The 18,261-nt window shown below is 42.0% G+C and overlaps 1 protein-coding gene across 3 annotated transcripts in view; it reads right to left on the bottom strand.

Annotated features, from left to right (window-relative positions):
• Window positions 1-17,516, bottom strand: part of clcn5b (chloride channel, voltage-sensitive 5b) — a 40,161-nt gene extending 22,645 nt beyond the window's left edge. Inside the window, exons 1-3 of one of the 3 annotated variants that reach the window (XM_033610045.2) lie at window positions 17,378-17,516; window positions 16,645-16,794; window positions 1,932-2,107 (exon numbers count right to left, since the gene is read on the bottom strand). In XM_033610045.2, the coding sequence (XP_033465936.1) occupies window positions 1,932-2,107; window positions 16,645-16,786 (318 nt within the window). In that variant the 5' untranslated portion in view covers window positions 16,787-16,794; window positions 17,378-17,516. Of the gene's footprint in view, window positions 1-1,931; window positions 2,108-6,885; window positions 7,042-16,644; window positions 16,795-16,881; window positions 17,072-17,377 lie in introns of those variants that run through there. The other 2 variants (XM_033610044.2, XM_033610046.2) reach the window with 2 other exon arrangements.
• Between the last annotated feature and the right edge of the window lie 745 nt (window positions 17,517-18,261).

The raw sequence follows: 18,261 nt of genomic DNA on the forward strand, positions 1-18,261 counted from the left end.
TTAAATTAAAAAACCAAAAATGGAGATAGATGTTGATGAATTGAGGTCAAGGGCACTGTGTTTAACAACAGCAAAACTGTATCAAAACATACGCTCACAAACTCTCACATAACTCGTGCAGTATAATCCATTTCATATTTATTCAGTCTTAGGCTTAGTGCTGCCCAACAGGCAGCCCTTTCTGATGGGAATGGGACTAAAAGTGAAACTTAATCTATGCTCTCTTCAAAGCCAGACTCCACTGACAGAAACACCAATTTTACTTCACTTCACACAGGAGTTGCTGGTCTACTGCTGCCTTAAGCAGGATTTATACGTGCTCTATGCACGTCCCCTACGCATTGTGAGCATTTAGACTTGTGTGGTGGTGTGTCTGTGTCACTCTGCAGTTACACCTCCAAAACACTAGTTGGCAGTAGAGGTTTGTGTGAAGTGCTGTAAAGTTTAGTTGATTCAAAACACACATTAAACACACATTAAACATGGCTTTCTAGAGACAATTTCAAGTACACAAATCAGCTTCACTATAACTCGCAGCATTCACAGACAAACACTTGTCTTTATCTGGACACATTTTCCCCACAAATACAACATGCTAATGTTATTAGCACAAGCCTATGGCATTATACACTGTATAAATTAGCCTCGTGGCTAGGGAACTTTTCCTCTACTCATATGAAGCCAGGGACAACAGCAACATTTAACAAAGGTAACGTCACAAAATTTGGCTCCATTACAACTCACAAGGTTCACTGACAAAACAACTGTCTTAAGGCCCAAACATACTTGGGCGGAACGTACGCGGAACGGACTCCGCGAGGAATGTCCGCAGTCATTCAGGCTTTCATAGTCGAGCGCACTTCCGCATTGTTTCCTGTAAAAATGTCCATGAAAAATCCCCGCGATGTAAAAAATGCATGCCGAGCAGTCACTGGTGCTTGGAGCGGAGAATGCGCGGTCGTAAAATCTGAGCTTTGTGCGCACGGGGCTTGCGGACGTCCGCTTTGAGCCCGCGCGGACCTCCGCGGAGTCTGTTCCGCATACATTCCGCCCGAGTATGTTCGGGCCTTTACACTAAACACGTTTTCCAAACCATTATAACATGCTAACATTATTAGCACAAGCCTATGGCATTTTACACTGTATAAATTAGCCTAGCGATGAGCGGAGATTTCCTCTGCTCATATGAAGCCAGGATAAATCACACACAAGACTTACAATGCTATTCTTGTCTGTGAAATTAAAGTAAATAAAAGCTTTGTTTCCACTGAGGGAAATTGCTGTTTTTGTCAATGGAGTCTGGCTTTGAAGAGAGCACAGGATAAGTTTCATGTTCAATTCAGTCCCCTTTGGAAAGAGCTGTCTGTTTGGGAAGTACTGAGCATACAACTGAATAAATGGAGGCTTGAATTATACTGCACAAGTTGTGTGAGAGTTTGTAAATGGATGTTTTCATATAGTTTTTCTTTTGTTAAACACAGACCCCTATGATTTTAATTCATCAAGAATTATCTCTCCAGAGGCATACAAGAAAAATTGTCTTGTTTACAAATTCAACGTAAGACGGGATGGGTAATTGATATAAAAATGGTTTATTTGGGGGGTTAAGTACTCTCTTAAAACTTGAATCTCTTGTTTAAACAAATGAACTATGTAGGAAACCATCACCACTTCAGCAGCTACTATCAGGAGCAAACTACATAACCTCAATTCTCCAGTTTCTATGCATGAATCTGTGGAGCTATAAATATAAACTCTAAGCAAAGCATGATGAGAAAGATGCTTTACATTGTGATACCCAGAGAGCATTATTTACGTTATTACAGGTATGACAGTGAAGCAAACACTCCTTGGTACTGAATGACTATGATCTAGTTAAGGTTTTTACACTCTTTGCCTTCCTTTGAAACACATAGGGCTATCCCTCGTACCTCTCTGTGTCTGTCCCGGTCCTTGCTCTTTTCTCTGACCCAGTCGATGGTGTTGAAGTCTTCATAGGTGCCCAGTCCGGGGAGCGGGTCCTCCAGCAGGTCCACAAGTTTGTTGGGGCCGTTACCGTTCATACCGGCTGCTCTGCTGCTGCTGCTGCCGTGCTCCTCGTAAACTCCTGGGAGGGAGGGACGGGGAGCGAGAGGGAGAGAAAGGCATTCAAGATGCACATTAACATCCTCACACACACACACAAACACCAGCCTCTTGCTTGCTACCACGTTCTTCTTGCCTTGTCATTTTAGGCATTTTTCTCCTATTGTCTTATGCCGTGTTGTGTTTTGGACAATTCACATTCTATTATTTATACATTTTGATTGTGACTTGGACGTTACTTGGGCTTTCTGTGGTCAGAGGAGGTCAGACGGTACATTCACAGAATGAATGCACAAAGACAAGCATGTGAACTCCTTCACACACACAGAGAGGCACAGAGCTCCAGCAGTGTTTCCCATACATACATTGTATTTGTTTTAATCTGCTGTAACACTGAGCCCAGTGCGAACTGATGTCAGTACATACACTCTAAGTAACATCTGCTATAATGTCTAGACTCTGCACAATCAAAGCCATGAGCAAAGCTGGAATTAAACCTCAAAATACAAAGGTTTTGGATGCAAGTAGCAACAACATACTACTCATTACACTTTACTTTGAGCTTAAGCTGTGGGGCTAAACATGCTAAGCTTGTGCTGAGGGTGGTGCAAGAGTTTTGAGTGTGAATTTCATCTCGTAATGTCATGGTTTTCAGATTTTTATAATACTTGTATGAATAATTTGACAACCCTTTTGTCTGACAAAGGTCTAGTTACTGAAACATACTGAAACTGTGTCCTACTCGTCCTTTTCCAATGCACCTGTTTTGAAATAAGCATGCGAGGCGTTCATCAAAAACATGAATTCTCTCGGATTCGTAAATTTATTGATTGGTGCAAGATGTAAGATCATACAAGGCTCCAAAATGCTAGCAAAAGCATCCTCTGGAGACTCTAAATTAGCAGCAGTCAAGATATCTTGCTCTGTGGCAGCCTCTAGCTCAGCCAGTAGAGTGTCCGCCTTTTGCAGTAGCCCAAGTTTGATTTCAACCTACGGCCCTTTGCTGTGTGTCATCCCCATTCTCCCTACCCCTTCTCCTGTCACTCTCCAGCTGCACTGTACTTAAGGCAACAAAAGCCCGGAAAATAATCTTTAAAAAAGATATCTTGCTCTGTCTCAAACAAAGTGTTAGACGAAGTCATGGACCGACTGACTTCATCAACTTCAGGCCCTGCTGAGAGTGTACCCTTAAAAAGAATACCAAGCTAGCCTACAAAACACAAGAAAACAATCACTAAATAATGGCCTGAAGTTGATCTTTCAACATCTATATAATAAGTATATTTTACAGAATTAATCTCTTTAACAGAACAGGCGCTGCCCTCCAAAGATGGATGTCAGCTGCAGTAGCAATCTGGATGCGCTCACCCTGAAGATGCCCGTCTTGAAACGGATTTGCACACACACACACACACACACACACACACACACACACACACACACACACACACACACATTTACAACCCTTGAGAAAGTGCTCACAGTAGCAAATCCACTATTATTGCTGACTATTGTTACTAAGCAAAGAAAATAAGGAGCACACAACACAAAGGAGCTACACAAAATGTGCATTGTAGCCTAATGTCATAATACTGATAACACTATTCCTGACAATACTGTATTAACGAGTGTTTGAGGCAAAGACACACAAAGCCGTGTTGTGAGATCGACTTCGGCTGCATTTGGCTCGCGACAAAAGAGCTTTGAATATGTGGCAGCGTCCCGGCTACAGACAGCAACAATTAGCAGACAGCAGTAACCAATCAAAACCAGCTCCCCGACGGAAACAGGAAACATCAGGGGAAGTTCTGATTTATGTTGTGTGTAAGCAACCAGCGACCCGAGCTGAAACGAGTCATTACGGGACAGAGACAATGGTCTGGGCCAAAATGAAAATGTGTTTTCATTTGAGTATTAATAGAAGACATAATAGAAAATGTATGATGATGGAGGTGGTGCTTCCTGTCTGTGAGTTCAATAAGTTTGATATGAGAAAAGACGCTAATACTTAGAGAAGAAACTGATGGAAATCTACTTCCAAACGTACAGTAAACGCCGGACAAAAAAGTGTGTCAGTAAGTGTGTGTAGCGATCAGTTTAGTAATATTTCATCTCATATTTCGGACAGAAAACGAACCATGACATAAGACTAAACTCTTAATCTACACACCATCTTTGCTTGACATACACTAGCAACATCTCTAACATGAGACTGGAGGAGGGGAACATTTGCATCCATTAAAACAAAAGGAGCTTTTATACACCTGAGCTGACGAGTTAGACTGGTTTTAAACTAAGAATGAAAAAAATGCACTTGCTATACATATCTCTCTCTGTCACTGAGGCACCGACAAGCTTGACTACCTGTCGCATAGCATCTACTCTTCCCTTACAAAACTCTATCTCAGCTTACACAACACATCACCATCTACAAGGTTACACAGCAGGAGTCACCTGACAGTAATGCAACCTAAAATGTAACTAGACCCAGGCAGAGGGAAGACAGCTTTAATAACAATCAGGTTTGCTTTTGCTTCCCTTTAGTTTAATTTGTTTTGTCACTTAGCTTGTGCTAACAATTTGTTGTACTGCTGGCAGATTAAAACAGTTCCTCACTTTCCCCTCTTAAATCAATTAGCATTTGCTGTGAAATGCGTGCTCGGCTCAGCATGGAGGCCCCTCGTGACCCCGTGCAGGACTGGATGAACTGAACAGATGAATCGCCGGAAAAAAGTTTGGCTTGTTCAGGCTGCTATCGGCCGGGTCCTGCGCAGCACATGGCCGTGAAAGCGTTGTCTGAGAACCTTTAAAATGTTGTGAAGATGCAAAAGGCTTCAGTCTCTTATTATTCTGCGCTAAGAGGCTTTCGAAAACCATGACTATGACAGATGGCAGCCAGAGCTGGATATAATTATGCCTCCCAGCCAGAGAGACAGAAGAAATCAGAAAACAGCCCATTCAGGGTGTCTACAGTTATTAGACACTTCAATTTAATGCTTTTAGGGCCTTTTAAGATCATTTTAAACCACATTAAGGACTGATTTTTTGACATAGCATCTTTATCTTATTCAAGATTACAGGCAAGTGTAAAGGTAGAGGTAGGTTTTATGTAGAAATATGGTTATAGCAAGTTAGATTTATTGAGATTTTGCTATCAGGTAAATGCAAGTATAAAGTAAAGAGATAGTATTAGGTTCCGTGGTAGGGTTAAAGATTGGTAACATCAGAAATGTGGACTTTCACACTGAAGAACTTAAAAAAAATAAATTAAAAGCTCAATAAATGAAACTAGATAAAGTGTGTGTGGCAATTAACACCTCAAAAATGCAAATTTAAAACTGTTTAATGACTTTTAAGACCTCATATTTATAAAATTAAATCTGAGCAGGGTTGGAAATTAGCATCAGCCACCGTCAAAATGCTGGTAAAATATGCAAGTGGCTGCTAGATTTGCTTTATTTACCAGCCAAAAAGCAATGGTAATCTACTGAGTGGCTGGTAGATATTAAAAATCCACAAAAAAGGACAAAAAAGTTCAATTCCAATCCTGAACAGGAGACGTTAAAGACTTTTTAAGGACCTGCAGACACCCTCTCAACTGTCTTCCACTTTAGCTCTATAGTAAAGGTAAGTCATCTTTATCATGACATAGTAAATTCTCTTGAAACTCAATTGAAAAGTTGCTTATGGATAAAATAACTCTTAAAAATCCTCCACTGTAGAAATATATATAGTCTGACCCATAGCCCAATATCACCAGCCTTTGTCTGGCTACTGTTGTTCAAACAGAGGAAATAAGGCATACAATTGCTTAGGATTAAAGTTTACTACAACCATTCGTCTTACCAAAGTCACTGCTGTCTTACAAGTCCTTGTTTGCCCTTTTCTATTTTAAGTGGATTTGCCAAAAACACACAACTGTGACAGACCTTTGCACCTTACTCATGATAGCTGAAACACAGTCAGTACAGCCCAGAGAGAATGCAACCACACAACCACAACACACTGAAATAAAATAACATGAACACAGGAGCTTATCATTTTCAAACATTCACAAAGGGACAAAGATAAGCAGGAGCTAAAATGTACGACCTAATATACAAAGTGAAAGAACACTAAAGCCATCAGAAAAATACAAATATTCCCTGCTCTACTTAATTAAAGTGGATTTAAAAGCAAAAGACCACAAACGAAACCAAGCAGTAAGGATCTGAGTCTGACCTCAGCTGTCATGAACGAATAAAAGAGCACACAACGGCCTCTGTGACCCCAACTGCCATGAGGTAGAAAATGCACTGCCACACACACAGATAAGAGTGTTTAGAGTTCATCATGTATCTGTTGCTGTGGACCTCTGTGTCAAACACACTGACATACACAGCTGTACACACACACACACACACACACACACACACACATCAAGCACCAAAAAAAAGGTTTGTTTCTCTCATGCAGGCTGCAGTACAGAAACATTAACCACGTGAGTCAGTGCCTGATGGGTCGTAAATAGTCTCAGTGATTAAACTCCGCTGTGTTAGAGTTAAAGGTATCAGCAGAAACAACTGTAGCACAATTTAAAAGTAGACACAGGAGGCACATGTAGAGGAAGCTGCTGTGAAGGAGTTGGAAGAAAATTCAAATACGACTTGTTATTCCAGCACGGCCTGTGTCAGCAGTCTACCAGCTGACGAAAGCCTCTCTTCTAATCCTAACTGCATTTAATAGTCACTCTGAATGAGAGCAGAGTGCAGACCTTATCAGACAGCAAAAAGAAAAATCAAAGCCACAAACAAAGCTCACCATTTTCAACCAAGACTTCCTCATCCAGCCGCTTACTCCAGAACTCCCAGTGCATCTCTCCTTCTCTGGCCCCAAACACAACAAGTATCCACAGTCAGTGTCAAAACTCAAACTGGAAACCTCATCCCTCCTCTGAACTCCTCTAGGAAGTGGACTCCAACAGAGCAAACCCCATTGGCTGGAAAGCAGTGGGAATGAGTAATCATTGGGTAATCTGTCTGGGAAGTGGATGATGATTTGCTGAGCTAGCAGGAACAGTTTGTAATAGGCTCTGAGTGTTTGGGAGCTCTATCTGATTGGCTGAGGTGGCTCACTGCGTAAACAGGAGGTCAGATGTGTTTATAAGGTCTTGACCTTTTAAAACCAATGGGGCAGTTGTCAGTAAGTGATGCACAGTGCTGTGTAACAGGGTGAGGCTTCAGGTCAATTTGCCTTTGAGTCTGTCCATTCTGGGAATGCAGTCCTTCTGAACACCAAGTACTAAAAAGCTTTTGACGTGCAGTCTGGTTTCTTAATATTTCAGAAAAACTGAGCAATTAAATTCACATTTTTTACTGAACTGAAGTGAAAGCACTAAACCTAACCCCGCTGTGACCTCAGGAAAAATATGTTACCTTATTCCTCTCACACAAAAGGTCTGAGTTAGACCTCCAGGAGATATACAACACTGTGTATTTAAAGTAGATAGAGCTAAACCACATTCAAATTCTTCTGACTGCTGACACTGAAAGGTTGCAGCTGGGCTGTGGCAACTATTTTACCCCTTACTTCCTGTCTGATGGCTTGAGTTTCATGGAAAAAAAAAAAAATCAAAAGCCAAACCCAATGTTAGTCACAAACGGCAAACTTCTTCAAAGATGAAAGATGTGGTTAGTGTAACTTCATGGTGACATTTTTTACAGCCTTGAATGACACTGGTGAAAGCCGCGAGACAAAATGTGTCACAGTTTGGTTGTTCTTAAAGGGACAGTTCACCCCCTTTTAAGATAATACATATTTTCCCCCTTAACTGTGGTGGTATCAATCAAAATCAAGTTTATTTTTATAGCACATTTAAAAACAACCGCATTTGACCAATATGCTGTACAAAATAAACAAATGACATACAAATATAAAACAGAATAAAACCAGTAAGAACAAATACATACGTAAAAGGACTATAAAACACTAAAATATTAAAACCACTCAAACAACCAAAGGCCACTGAAAACAGGTACATTTTAAGAATTGTTATTACAAGTGTCAATGGAAGGGGAGCATTTGATTGAGAGTGGAAGGGTATTCCAGAGCAGCTACCGGGGTGCACGGCCGGCACGATCTCCCTTACTCACCAGCCTCGATCACAAGACATTGTTGTGAGGATCTGAGAGGTCGGGAGCTGGAGTAGGGGCAGAGAAGTTCAGCAATATATTGGGTGCCAGCCCAACCCAGGCCGAAATCCAGGTACACAGAGTTGCAACAGTCGAGTCTTGAGGAGATTAATGCAGTGGTTACAGTTTTCAGCCTTTCACCACAGAGTCAAAAATGACACCAAGATTCCTAGCATGGGTATGACTGTACGTTATGAGTGGTCCTAAGTGGCTGACTATGCTCACTGTGGGTTTTAGGAGGACCAAAAACAATAACCTCTGTTTTGTTGTTTAGTTTTTTACCATTGAGGATTTCACATCCTGGAGGCAGTTAAGGAGAGATGTGATGGAGCTTGAATCCCCTGGGTATAATGAAAGGTAAATTTGAGTGTCGTCGGCATAACAGTGAAAAGAGTGCTGGCGGAAAATTGAGCCTGATGGAAGCATGTGCAATGCAAATAAACAGGATTATCAATCTAGATCGTTTTGGTTTGAGCTGCTGAGTGTTGGAGATATTGGCCATGTCTCTCCCAGTTACTTAAGATAATCCACAGACCTTGTTGTGAGCAATTTCATGTGGGAATCATTTTCTATCTACAAAACTACACCCGATAAACATATCATAGCGCAGAAAAAAGCACTCATCTACACAGTGATGAGAGGCTCGTGCTTGCGACACTGTGAGGTGTAAACATTGATGACATCTTCTTTGGCTGGGCTGTGACGTTAGCCAACTCAGTGGTGCTAGGTGAGCACTTTTTTCAATAGAAGGCAAATGTTCCGACATGAAATTGCTCACAAAAAGGTCTGTGGATTATCTTAAGTAACCAGGTCATGCTTTCTGGAAAGAGACATTGCTGCTGAGTTTTTCAAAAGTTTTTTTTGGTGAATTAAGCACCACAAGCCGAGTGCCATCTAGTTCCATTAAACTGGGGAGTAGGCAGACATGTCTACATTCGATATCTCCAACACTCTGCAACTGTCTCTTTAATACTACAAGTTAACGGGAATTTAAAATTGACAGGAAGTAAGAGTGGTAAGCAGGTGCCAGACTACCATTGTGGTAGTGCACTCATGCTGCACAGTTTCCTCCAAATACTCAACCACGCATGTTCATTTCCTCACAGTGCAAGGAGCTGAAGTCTATCCCAGCATGCAGCTGTGGAGTGAGACGCAGGGTACACCCTGGACAGGTTGCCAGTATATCACGCGTTCATGCTGCATGCTCAAGTGAAACCGAGAGTTTCTTTAAAAGACATGCTAACCACTGAACCACCCCCACGCTTGATCACCTCGTGAAACCATTAAAACAGCAACATGGTGGTCCCATGAAACAACCAAGCACACAAGAATCCTGTCTACAACTTCAAATGCCAAAAGAAAAGCAATCCCAGATAGATTTCACTGAGCACGATGCAAACTGATCCAGTATTAGTACTTCTCAGAAAATGGGTCAGCAACACAGAGTCCCTGGAGCAAGTCTGCTTGTTTCCAGCGAGGGATGTCATGCTGAGCTCAGCACTCACTCTGAGTGTGTGTGTGTGTGTCCTAAGGGGACAGAGGAGACTATAATCTTACATTTTCACAGAATATTAAAACACACCCACCTTTAATTCTTCACAGAAAACTCTGGACAACTTGACACAGTCTTTGTCTTGCGACCACAGCACTGTGTGCCAGAGCTTACACAGTAAGTTATCTATTGCAGATTGCTTTGCACACACACATATAAAAAAGGCTGACAGACACACACACACACACACACACACTGTCTCCAGCAAGGATCTGAACCTTGAACTCCTGGAGTCTGGTTGCCATGGGAATTGGCATCTCATGTGACTCCTGTGACGCTTTAAGGCCACAAACATTCATCTCCGGACCATGTTAATGTCATGGAGCGTCATTGCTTCGCCAGGCCCAAATTTTTAAATCATATTTACTGGGTCAGAGGAAATTCAGTAAAAAGGGAATGTGCGTCTCCGCTGTTGATTCGATTAATTTTCATGTCCGCAAGATGTTTTCCACGTGCTGGAAAGAAAGCTTAAATCATGCGGATATGATGCAACAGTATCTGCTGGAAAACTTCACAGGAATCTGCCTCAGATGTTCCAGGAAAAGCTGCACTTCTGAAGAGTTTTTGCAAAGTCGGAATTTCCTTTCTCTGATGTTTTGTTGGATTGAACTGAAACAGCCAGAGTTAATGTTACAAACTTTAATATGGGGGAAAAAAACAAATACCTTTTAAAGAACTGCCGAAAAAATTTGGCATTGACTGTCTCAAGGCAAATGAATCGAACACAACTGGACTTGGTTTTGCATTGACTGCTTGATCAGATTCTTGTTGTAGGGTTGTTCACATATTCTTCTGACATCTGACTCACATCTATACCGTGTTTCACTTTAGTCTTGAGCTTCTGGTCTGTATCAGGGGTGTCAAACATACGTCGAAAATGTTGTCATTAAACCATGGATACATTTTATTTGTACATTTCACGCGCATCATTTTACGCAATATTTTAAGAGTGATGTAGTTCTGATTTTTTTTGGCTGCATGATTGATTTATCGGTAGATTAATTCACACTGAAAATAACCGTTATTTACAGCCCCATTTCAAACAATGCCCTGCCCTTCATGACACCATGATATACTGTGAAATTCCTACACCTCAGTGTGAATCTCAATGGGCAGGGTTACTCTCTGCCCACATCTAACCAGGGGATTTTGGGCCTCGTGAGTGATCTCAGTGACGAAAAGCTTATGCATGATGTTTCATCTCAAACCAAACCTTATAATAAGCATAATGTAAGTTTACAGCAGTCGTCGGTGCTGAAGGTCCTTTTGACTGTTTGAGTCCCACCTTTTAAGGGTCAGGTGAGTGTGATTACAACCACAAGGCTGCCACTTGCCTTGCCTTGTATTAATACACCTCATGAGCACTTAGCCTCTAATTGAACCAGTGGAGCATCTTGGGTTTTACCAGTAGGTCTGTGGTTGTACTGGCAGCTCCTAACTGGTGAATGTGTAGAAGGGTATTGCAGTAAAAAAGGAATATGTAAGCTCAGCATATCCATTCTTCCTTGTATGTTTGAAAGAGGAATTTTTACTACTACAGGGGCAAAGCCCTGACAGATTGACAACTCACAGCTTTTAAAATGTCCCTGCATGACCTTTACCTACTTCCTGCAGAACATAGAGCTCTGACAATCACAGGTAGTATGTCACTTTACAGCTTGCTGGATTTCTCTGCAAAAAATCTGCTCAGCATTCTCAGCAAGAAAAGAAAAGTTGCCTTTCACTCATCTCTTTCCTATTTTCTCAGCTCCCCCTTTTCCTGTTTCACACAGACGCCACATGCGACCTCGTGAAGTAAACACTGTGATATTAAAAAACACTCCACACAGTCCGACACTCTGTACCCAAAGCTATGACTCACTCCCTGTCAATCATTATATCCTGTTGTCACCAATGGTTAAAGCACTGCAGCCTGACTGAGAGAGTCCACGGCCCACAGCAGCAGCACTGACAGGATGTAATGTCAATACAGCTAGCAATAAAAACATTTTTGGCAACAGTGATAATTTTCGTTTATGAAACACCAGCAATAAAAGCAAGGAGCAGGAACAGATTTAAACAAATTCAATACCTGGGCGGCAGTAAAAAGAGCAAAGTAAGCACACCAAGAAACATAACAGCACCTAATAAAACCTGGAAAACATGGACACAAGTTCACTGTACCTCACAATTAACACATAAAATACATTCTGCTAGTCTTGTTGGTGTAAAACATGTACTGTAGTAGCGCACCGTTCTGATTTGACTGCTCTTCACATCACTTTGCTTTATCACTGTGGTAAGGGAATTCCCTCTCCTCCAATTTATTTCCCTTGGTGTGGGTTTTGTGATACTTTTTCCTTCTCTTTAATATTGCCTGAGGTTTTGTGAAGAAGCCTTTTAAGACTTCACAGTTTATACCGACTAAACATTAAAGTAGCAGTTGTAGCTTTTATAAAAATAACTTTCCGTCGTATTTGCTGAAACTGTCACTGCATCTGCACAGTGTTATATGAGACAGATAATGTGGAAAAATTATGTTCCTCCTCCTCCTTGTAGAGCTTCTGAAGGCAAGAATTCACCTCATGTGAATGAAAGCAACCAATCAGAGCCAAGGAGTCTTCAACGTAGCTTTCAATCATGTTATCACAGCTTGAGAACTGCGGTCAAACGGTTATGTTGGGCAGTGCTGATTAAGTTCGTGACCTGGCTGCCATGTTGACAACAGTCGAGTGAAAACAAAGAATCGCTCACCGGCTGGAGCGAAAGTTCTCATTTAACAGCTAAACAGTACACTAAAATATGTTTCTCAAAACATCTGAGGTGAGAAACAGGCAATGCAGAAACAGAATCTTGATTTATATTCTATCAGTGTTGCCTTGTTTGGCAGTTTGACTGCAGCAGTTGTAGACTCCTCAGCTCTGATTGGCTATTTTCCATCCCAAATGTCGTTGGAAGCACTAAGAGGTGACAGAGGAATATGACTTTTTTCATAGACCACCTGTTTGTGGTATCAGCAGTGATGCCGGTGTTGCACTGGCAGCAGAGCCAGAGGGCAAAGCTCCTAACTTGCAGGACCATCTGCATTCTGACGCTCACCTACGATTATCAGCTTTGGGTAGTGACCTAACGAATGAGGTTGCGAATACAAGCAGCCAAAATGAGTTTCCTCTGTGAGGTGGCTAGGTTCAGCCTTAAAGATAGGGTAAGAAGTTTGGACATCCGGAGAGAGCTCAGAGTAGAGCCACTACTCCTTCAAGTCAAAGCGGCCGACTGAGGTGGCTCGGGCAGCTCATCAGGATGCCTCCTGGACGCCTCCTGTTAGAGGTTTTCCACCAATGCCTTACTGGTAGGAGGCCCCAGGGCAGACCCAGAACACGCTGGAGGGATTACATATCCTGTCTGGCCTGGGAACGCTTTCGGGATTCCCCAGGAGGAGCTGGAAAGCGTTGCTGGCAAGAGGGACGCCTGAATGACCTTGCTCAGCCTGCTGCCTCCATGTCCGGACCACAGATAAACGAACAAAACTTGACAGATGGATGAACTACTGTATCGTTTAATACTGTGTGGATGTAGTGATAGTATCAGAAAATGTGACTAAAAGTTTTTTATAAATGTTGCCAAATGTAGCTTAAAAAAAAAACACTTTTTTCAGGAACTGAAACAGAGATGTTTGGTATTATTGTGACTGCTTGTTTCAAGACCGAGGCTGTAGCTGCTTTAACATCTCTCGGCTTCCTCTAGACAATAAAACATTATTACAATAATTGAGGTCAAGTGGCGTCAAAGTCAACACTTGTAGATGTTGATCTGTTCAAATACCTTAAGAAAATGACGGGGAAAACACCGACAGCACAGAAAATCAGCACATGTGTGTTCAGATTTCATCGGCAGTGCCTGCACAGTTTCAGTCTGAATGCATTTTTGCTGTTATCGAGCGCTGTTATCACCTCGTGTCTGTCTTTCTGTTCTTCAAAAACAAAAATAACACAGGCGGCCAAGCCAGACAGCTGGGACAAGCAGCAACATGCTCACTTCCTTTAGACGGGGAAGCATTTTAAAAGGTAAGGTGATCTTTCTTTAGATAGACAGAAAACGCTACACGCCATAATTCAAAGGATGAAATTACAAGACATGAAAAGCACAGTTACACAAATCTTTTCCATTCATCTGATCCCAAACCTTGGGGCTTTGTATCGCAAATACACTGCAACAGGGGCACATGAAGGATGACTGCCTTGCCCAAGAGTACCTTCCGTGTACATTAGTTGTTGACAGAGGGATCAGAGTACCTTGGCATGACTCCCAAACCAGTATTTGGACAATCAGGCCCTCCTATAGCGCCCTCTCCTCTATAAACATTGGAGGCTAATGAGTCCCAGAGCAACAGGTTACACAAGGCTAAATGATTACAACTGCACTAAGAATGGCTTTTAAGAGGACTTGCTTGGCAACAAGTTCAAGTGCTCGCTAATGAGCAGTTAGGGAACCAGACGGCACTTTCCACTGCCTCAAGAGGGAAAGAAAAGCAGGAAGTGTGAGCTGAAATGCTAAAAGAGCAGGAAATAAAATGCAAACTGAGCTGATGGTAATCTTAAGTGCCACAAAAGGCCGTAAACTGCTTTCACTTGTTTAGCATAGAATGAGTTTATTCACATATATCTGCACACACATGGTGACCTATTCACGCAACATCTGCCATCACAGATAAAACCATATTTTGTTGCTGTCATCCCAAACTTTAATGATGGACTCTGCACGGTGAAGGGTGAAATTAACCCGGCCTCGCAGCCCAAAGCCTCCCTCATTTCCCTGGAGCCTGGCACACAATTATAATCAAGCCGCGCAGCCGAGCGCCGCTATCAGACGGAAACCTCGCAGCTCTAGTTTTGCTGATTCTTGTGTTTCTACTTGAACTGAATCACCACACGCTCTCCTGTGGGTTATGATTTTCTTTCACAAACCACTGCGTAATTTTAAAAATACATGGTTGTCAGTTGAAAAACAATGCTGTGATTCTTCACCGCCCCCCAAAAAGCTGACACAGTGGAAACACATGGTTCAACCCAACAGAAGCCACATCCATTGAGAGAAAAATCTCATCTCTTGATTTCCTTTCCCGTTGGCACTGTCTTATCTTTGTGTTTCAACTAGTGGGGGAGGCTGGTGATGTCACAGTGACATAAGCAGTAGCCAGGCAGCTTCGATCACTGTCTGACTGTGCTTTTGTGGTCATATTTTTAACCCACTGACCTGTCCTGAAAGTTCAAAGTAGTCTTCTTTTGGTCTACTTCAGCAAATTTATTTTTGTGTATGAAATGAAGAAAAGGTGATGACATCAGCAATGGCAGGGCAACGCTTGAAACTACATTCCCCACTGCACGTGTGAATGTTTCTCAAACTACTTTTCTAGAGTGGAAAAAAACTGACAATGCCCTATCTGCAGAGAACATCAGGAAGTCTTGAAGTTGCGCTGGCAAAGAGGAAGCACTACCCTGTTTAGACCTGCATCTACACAAACAACACCACAGTTATGAATAACAGCTGAAGCAGCTTCAGTTATGTAAGGAACAGTTTAGACTCTCAGGATGTTTGTGTCAACAAAACTGGAGGAAGGATGTGCACCAGCATGAGGCCTTGGGCTAGGTATGTTTCTGCTTAGATGAGGAAAGGGCGACACATATATATGATGTGATAACACACTGATATCATGATGATATGATCAAAGCAATCAATCATTAACCAAAGACACATCTCCTCTTTACAGTAAAAGTTACAACACTGCCAGCTACATCTGGCCATTAGGAGCTTGTTGTACTAAAGCAGATTCACTGACATCATCATGACATCATCAGTCACCAGGCAGCCCTGGTGCAGAGACAGTCAGTACTCACTCAGCTACTCCCACACAAAATGCACTGGTACTATAAGTCACTTTAATGGTTGTTTTTATGTTCTAATGCGAAGTCAAACCAAAACACAGTAAATCAGGCTGATACACTATGTCTCTACGTGTGTGTGTGTGTGTGTGTGTGTGTGTGTGTGAGAGAGAGAGAGAGAGAGAGAACACGGAGTAACTGATTATTCAGATGTATGACTACAAGTCACTGGAAGCATGTGACACACACACTCACTGTACCCAGCGATTACAGCTATAACTTTACAGTAGACGTCAGGGCATTGACGAACGCACACTGGGTTGTGGAAATGGGCTCTTCTCATTTATTATGTTTTTTATTTTGTTAGAAAATCACAACTTCTGGTCTCTTTTAGCTCCACTGTTGACTGCCAAAGCTTAAAAGGGATCTCATAATTCTTTGTTCAAACAAAACATGTGCAGGTTCAAAGGAAGCCAAGTTTTATGATGGTTGAAGAAAAAATTATTGCTGCTACCTACAACTGAATCTAATACCAATGCAAACAAGTTTGCCATGACAGAGTGATGGGTCCTGGAATTTGAAATGGGTAATAAAGCATACTATATTACCAAGGATAGGAGGTAATATAAGACAGATAATTAGAGTGGGAAATGAGGGGATATAAAGATGAGATATTGCGTTGTTGTGATCACATGTTCAGAGCCTTACACCTTTACCTTTAAACAGCTGGCAGACTCATGATGTGCTTTAGTTGTTTAATATATCTGAGGGAAGATTTCCATAAGGTCTTAAGGGCTTTCCATCATACTTTTCCTGCAACATTTGTGCATCCACACTAATATTTCTGTTTGCATACTACCCTGGATTGACTGAATAAGACAACCCGCTCATGCAAAAAGCTTCCCAACATCTGCACTGAGTACAAACCCCTCATCCAGCTGTGTCTTGACCTTGTTAAAAGCAATATCTGCGCAGTTACCTGAGCTGAGAGGAGGGTCGTCATCCGTGGTGGAGAAGTCCAGTGTAGCCCCTGCAATGTCCACCATCTCGTCATCATCATCGTCACTGGGGTGATGAAGGCTGTCCAAGCTCCCGGTGCGGTACCCGGGGTTTTCCATCATCTCAAATCCTGTTTACAACACACCAAGAGAGCACAGAGCCCGGTCAGCACACAGCCACAGCCTGCAGGATTTAACCACAGCAGAATCGGCTTTACCTCTGTGACTGTCGGCTGCATACTTCCGATACAAGCTCGCCAGAAACTCAAACATTGTCACCGATGTCTTTAGCAGCCAGCCCACCGAACTAGCTGTATTTCATGAACCAAACTCTGGGGAGTGTTTGTGGGCTCTTGTGAAACAGCCACCGGGACACCCACAGCTGGTCCTATCACCCCGGCTCATCGTAGCCAGTAATGACAACACAGCTCCAGTTATGGGGAAGTTTTTGCAACCATTTCCGCTCCTTTTCTGCACTTCTGTTCCTCCTATTATTCTATACTTAGTGCTGAAGCCAACATAAGAAGCGGCTCGCAGTGGGAAGCACTGCGGCTAACGAAAAGAAGATTATTAGCCTAGCTTATTTAGCAGTTACTCCTGTGACTAACTGACAATATATAACTTGAATTCAGCGTCACCGCGCTCGAGACACTTCCATTAACGCGTAGTTTCACACATAAAGAAATAAGACGCAAACTTAAGGCCAGACTTTACCTGTGGAAACGGAGAAGCAGCCGTCCTGCTGAGTGAAGCAGTCTTGTGACTCGGATTTGCCCCGCCGCCGCCTTCTACTGTAGGCTGCTTATGTCAACAGTAGCCAATGTAAACTTGACGCTCCGCAGCGGCTGTTCAGTAAAAACCCTGCGTCATCCTCCGGGCCACAAAACGACTGTTTTAAAACACAAATTGTGCACTTAAGAAAGCCACGGTATACTGTTATCTTAACTGGGGACGTAAAATAATAAAATACGGTGGAATAGTCCGCATTGCGTGTTGTTTTTGCCACTTAAAAATGAAAACGTAAATCCACCGTCAAGCTAGCTAGAAAAAAATACTACTTCCGGTTGGCGGTTGATGAATCTACGTACAACATAATTGCCAACCTAAAAACGTGGTACTTTTGTGATATTGTAGCCATAGTTTACCCCCTATTGATTTTACATCTATATTTCTTACGTTTACTTTACACAAATCCATCGTATTTCTGCAATATAACAAACTGCCGTTTTAATTTGAAGGCCAAGTCGATTGATTTCCGGTTTAACTGCCGTTTCGCAGCTGCCTTGACGTAAGCATCTGTACACCAGGAGAATCAGTCGAGCGAAGAGCTATCGGCGCTTTTCCAACTGGGTCAGTGGAGCAGTTCGACTAATCAGTCATCTGCTATTTTTCCCTGCATTCAAGTATTATTTAGTGGCAGGAACTTTAGATTTTATTTTATTTTTTATTTAAAAAAAAGAAAAGAAAGTAGAAGAAAAGTTGATTAAATTTAGATAAAAATTAAGACCTTGTTTTTAGGTCTTTTGAAGAAAAAAAAATATGGGCTCAATAAATTTGTAGATAGTCAAATTTAGAATAAATTGTTTAATCAAATTTGG

Source organism: Epinephelus lanceolatus, chromosome 22, assembly GCF_041903045.1.
Source record: "Epinephelus lanceolatus isolate andai-2023 chromosome 22, ASM4190304v1, whole genome shotgun sequence".
Taxonomy (NCBI): Eukaryota; Metazoa; Chordata; class Actinopteri; order Perciformes; family Serranidae; genus Epinephelus; species Epinephelus lanceolatus.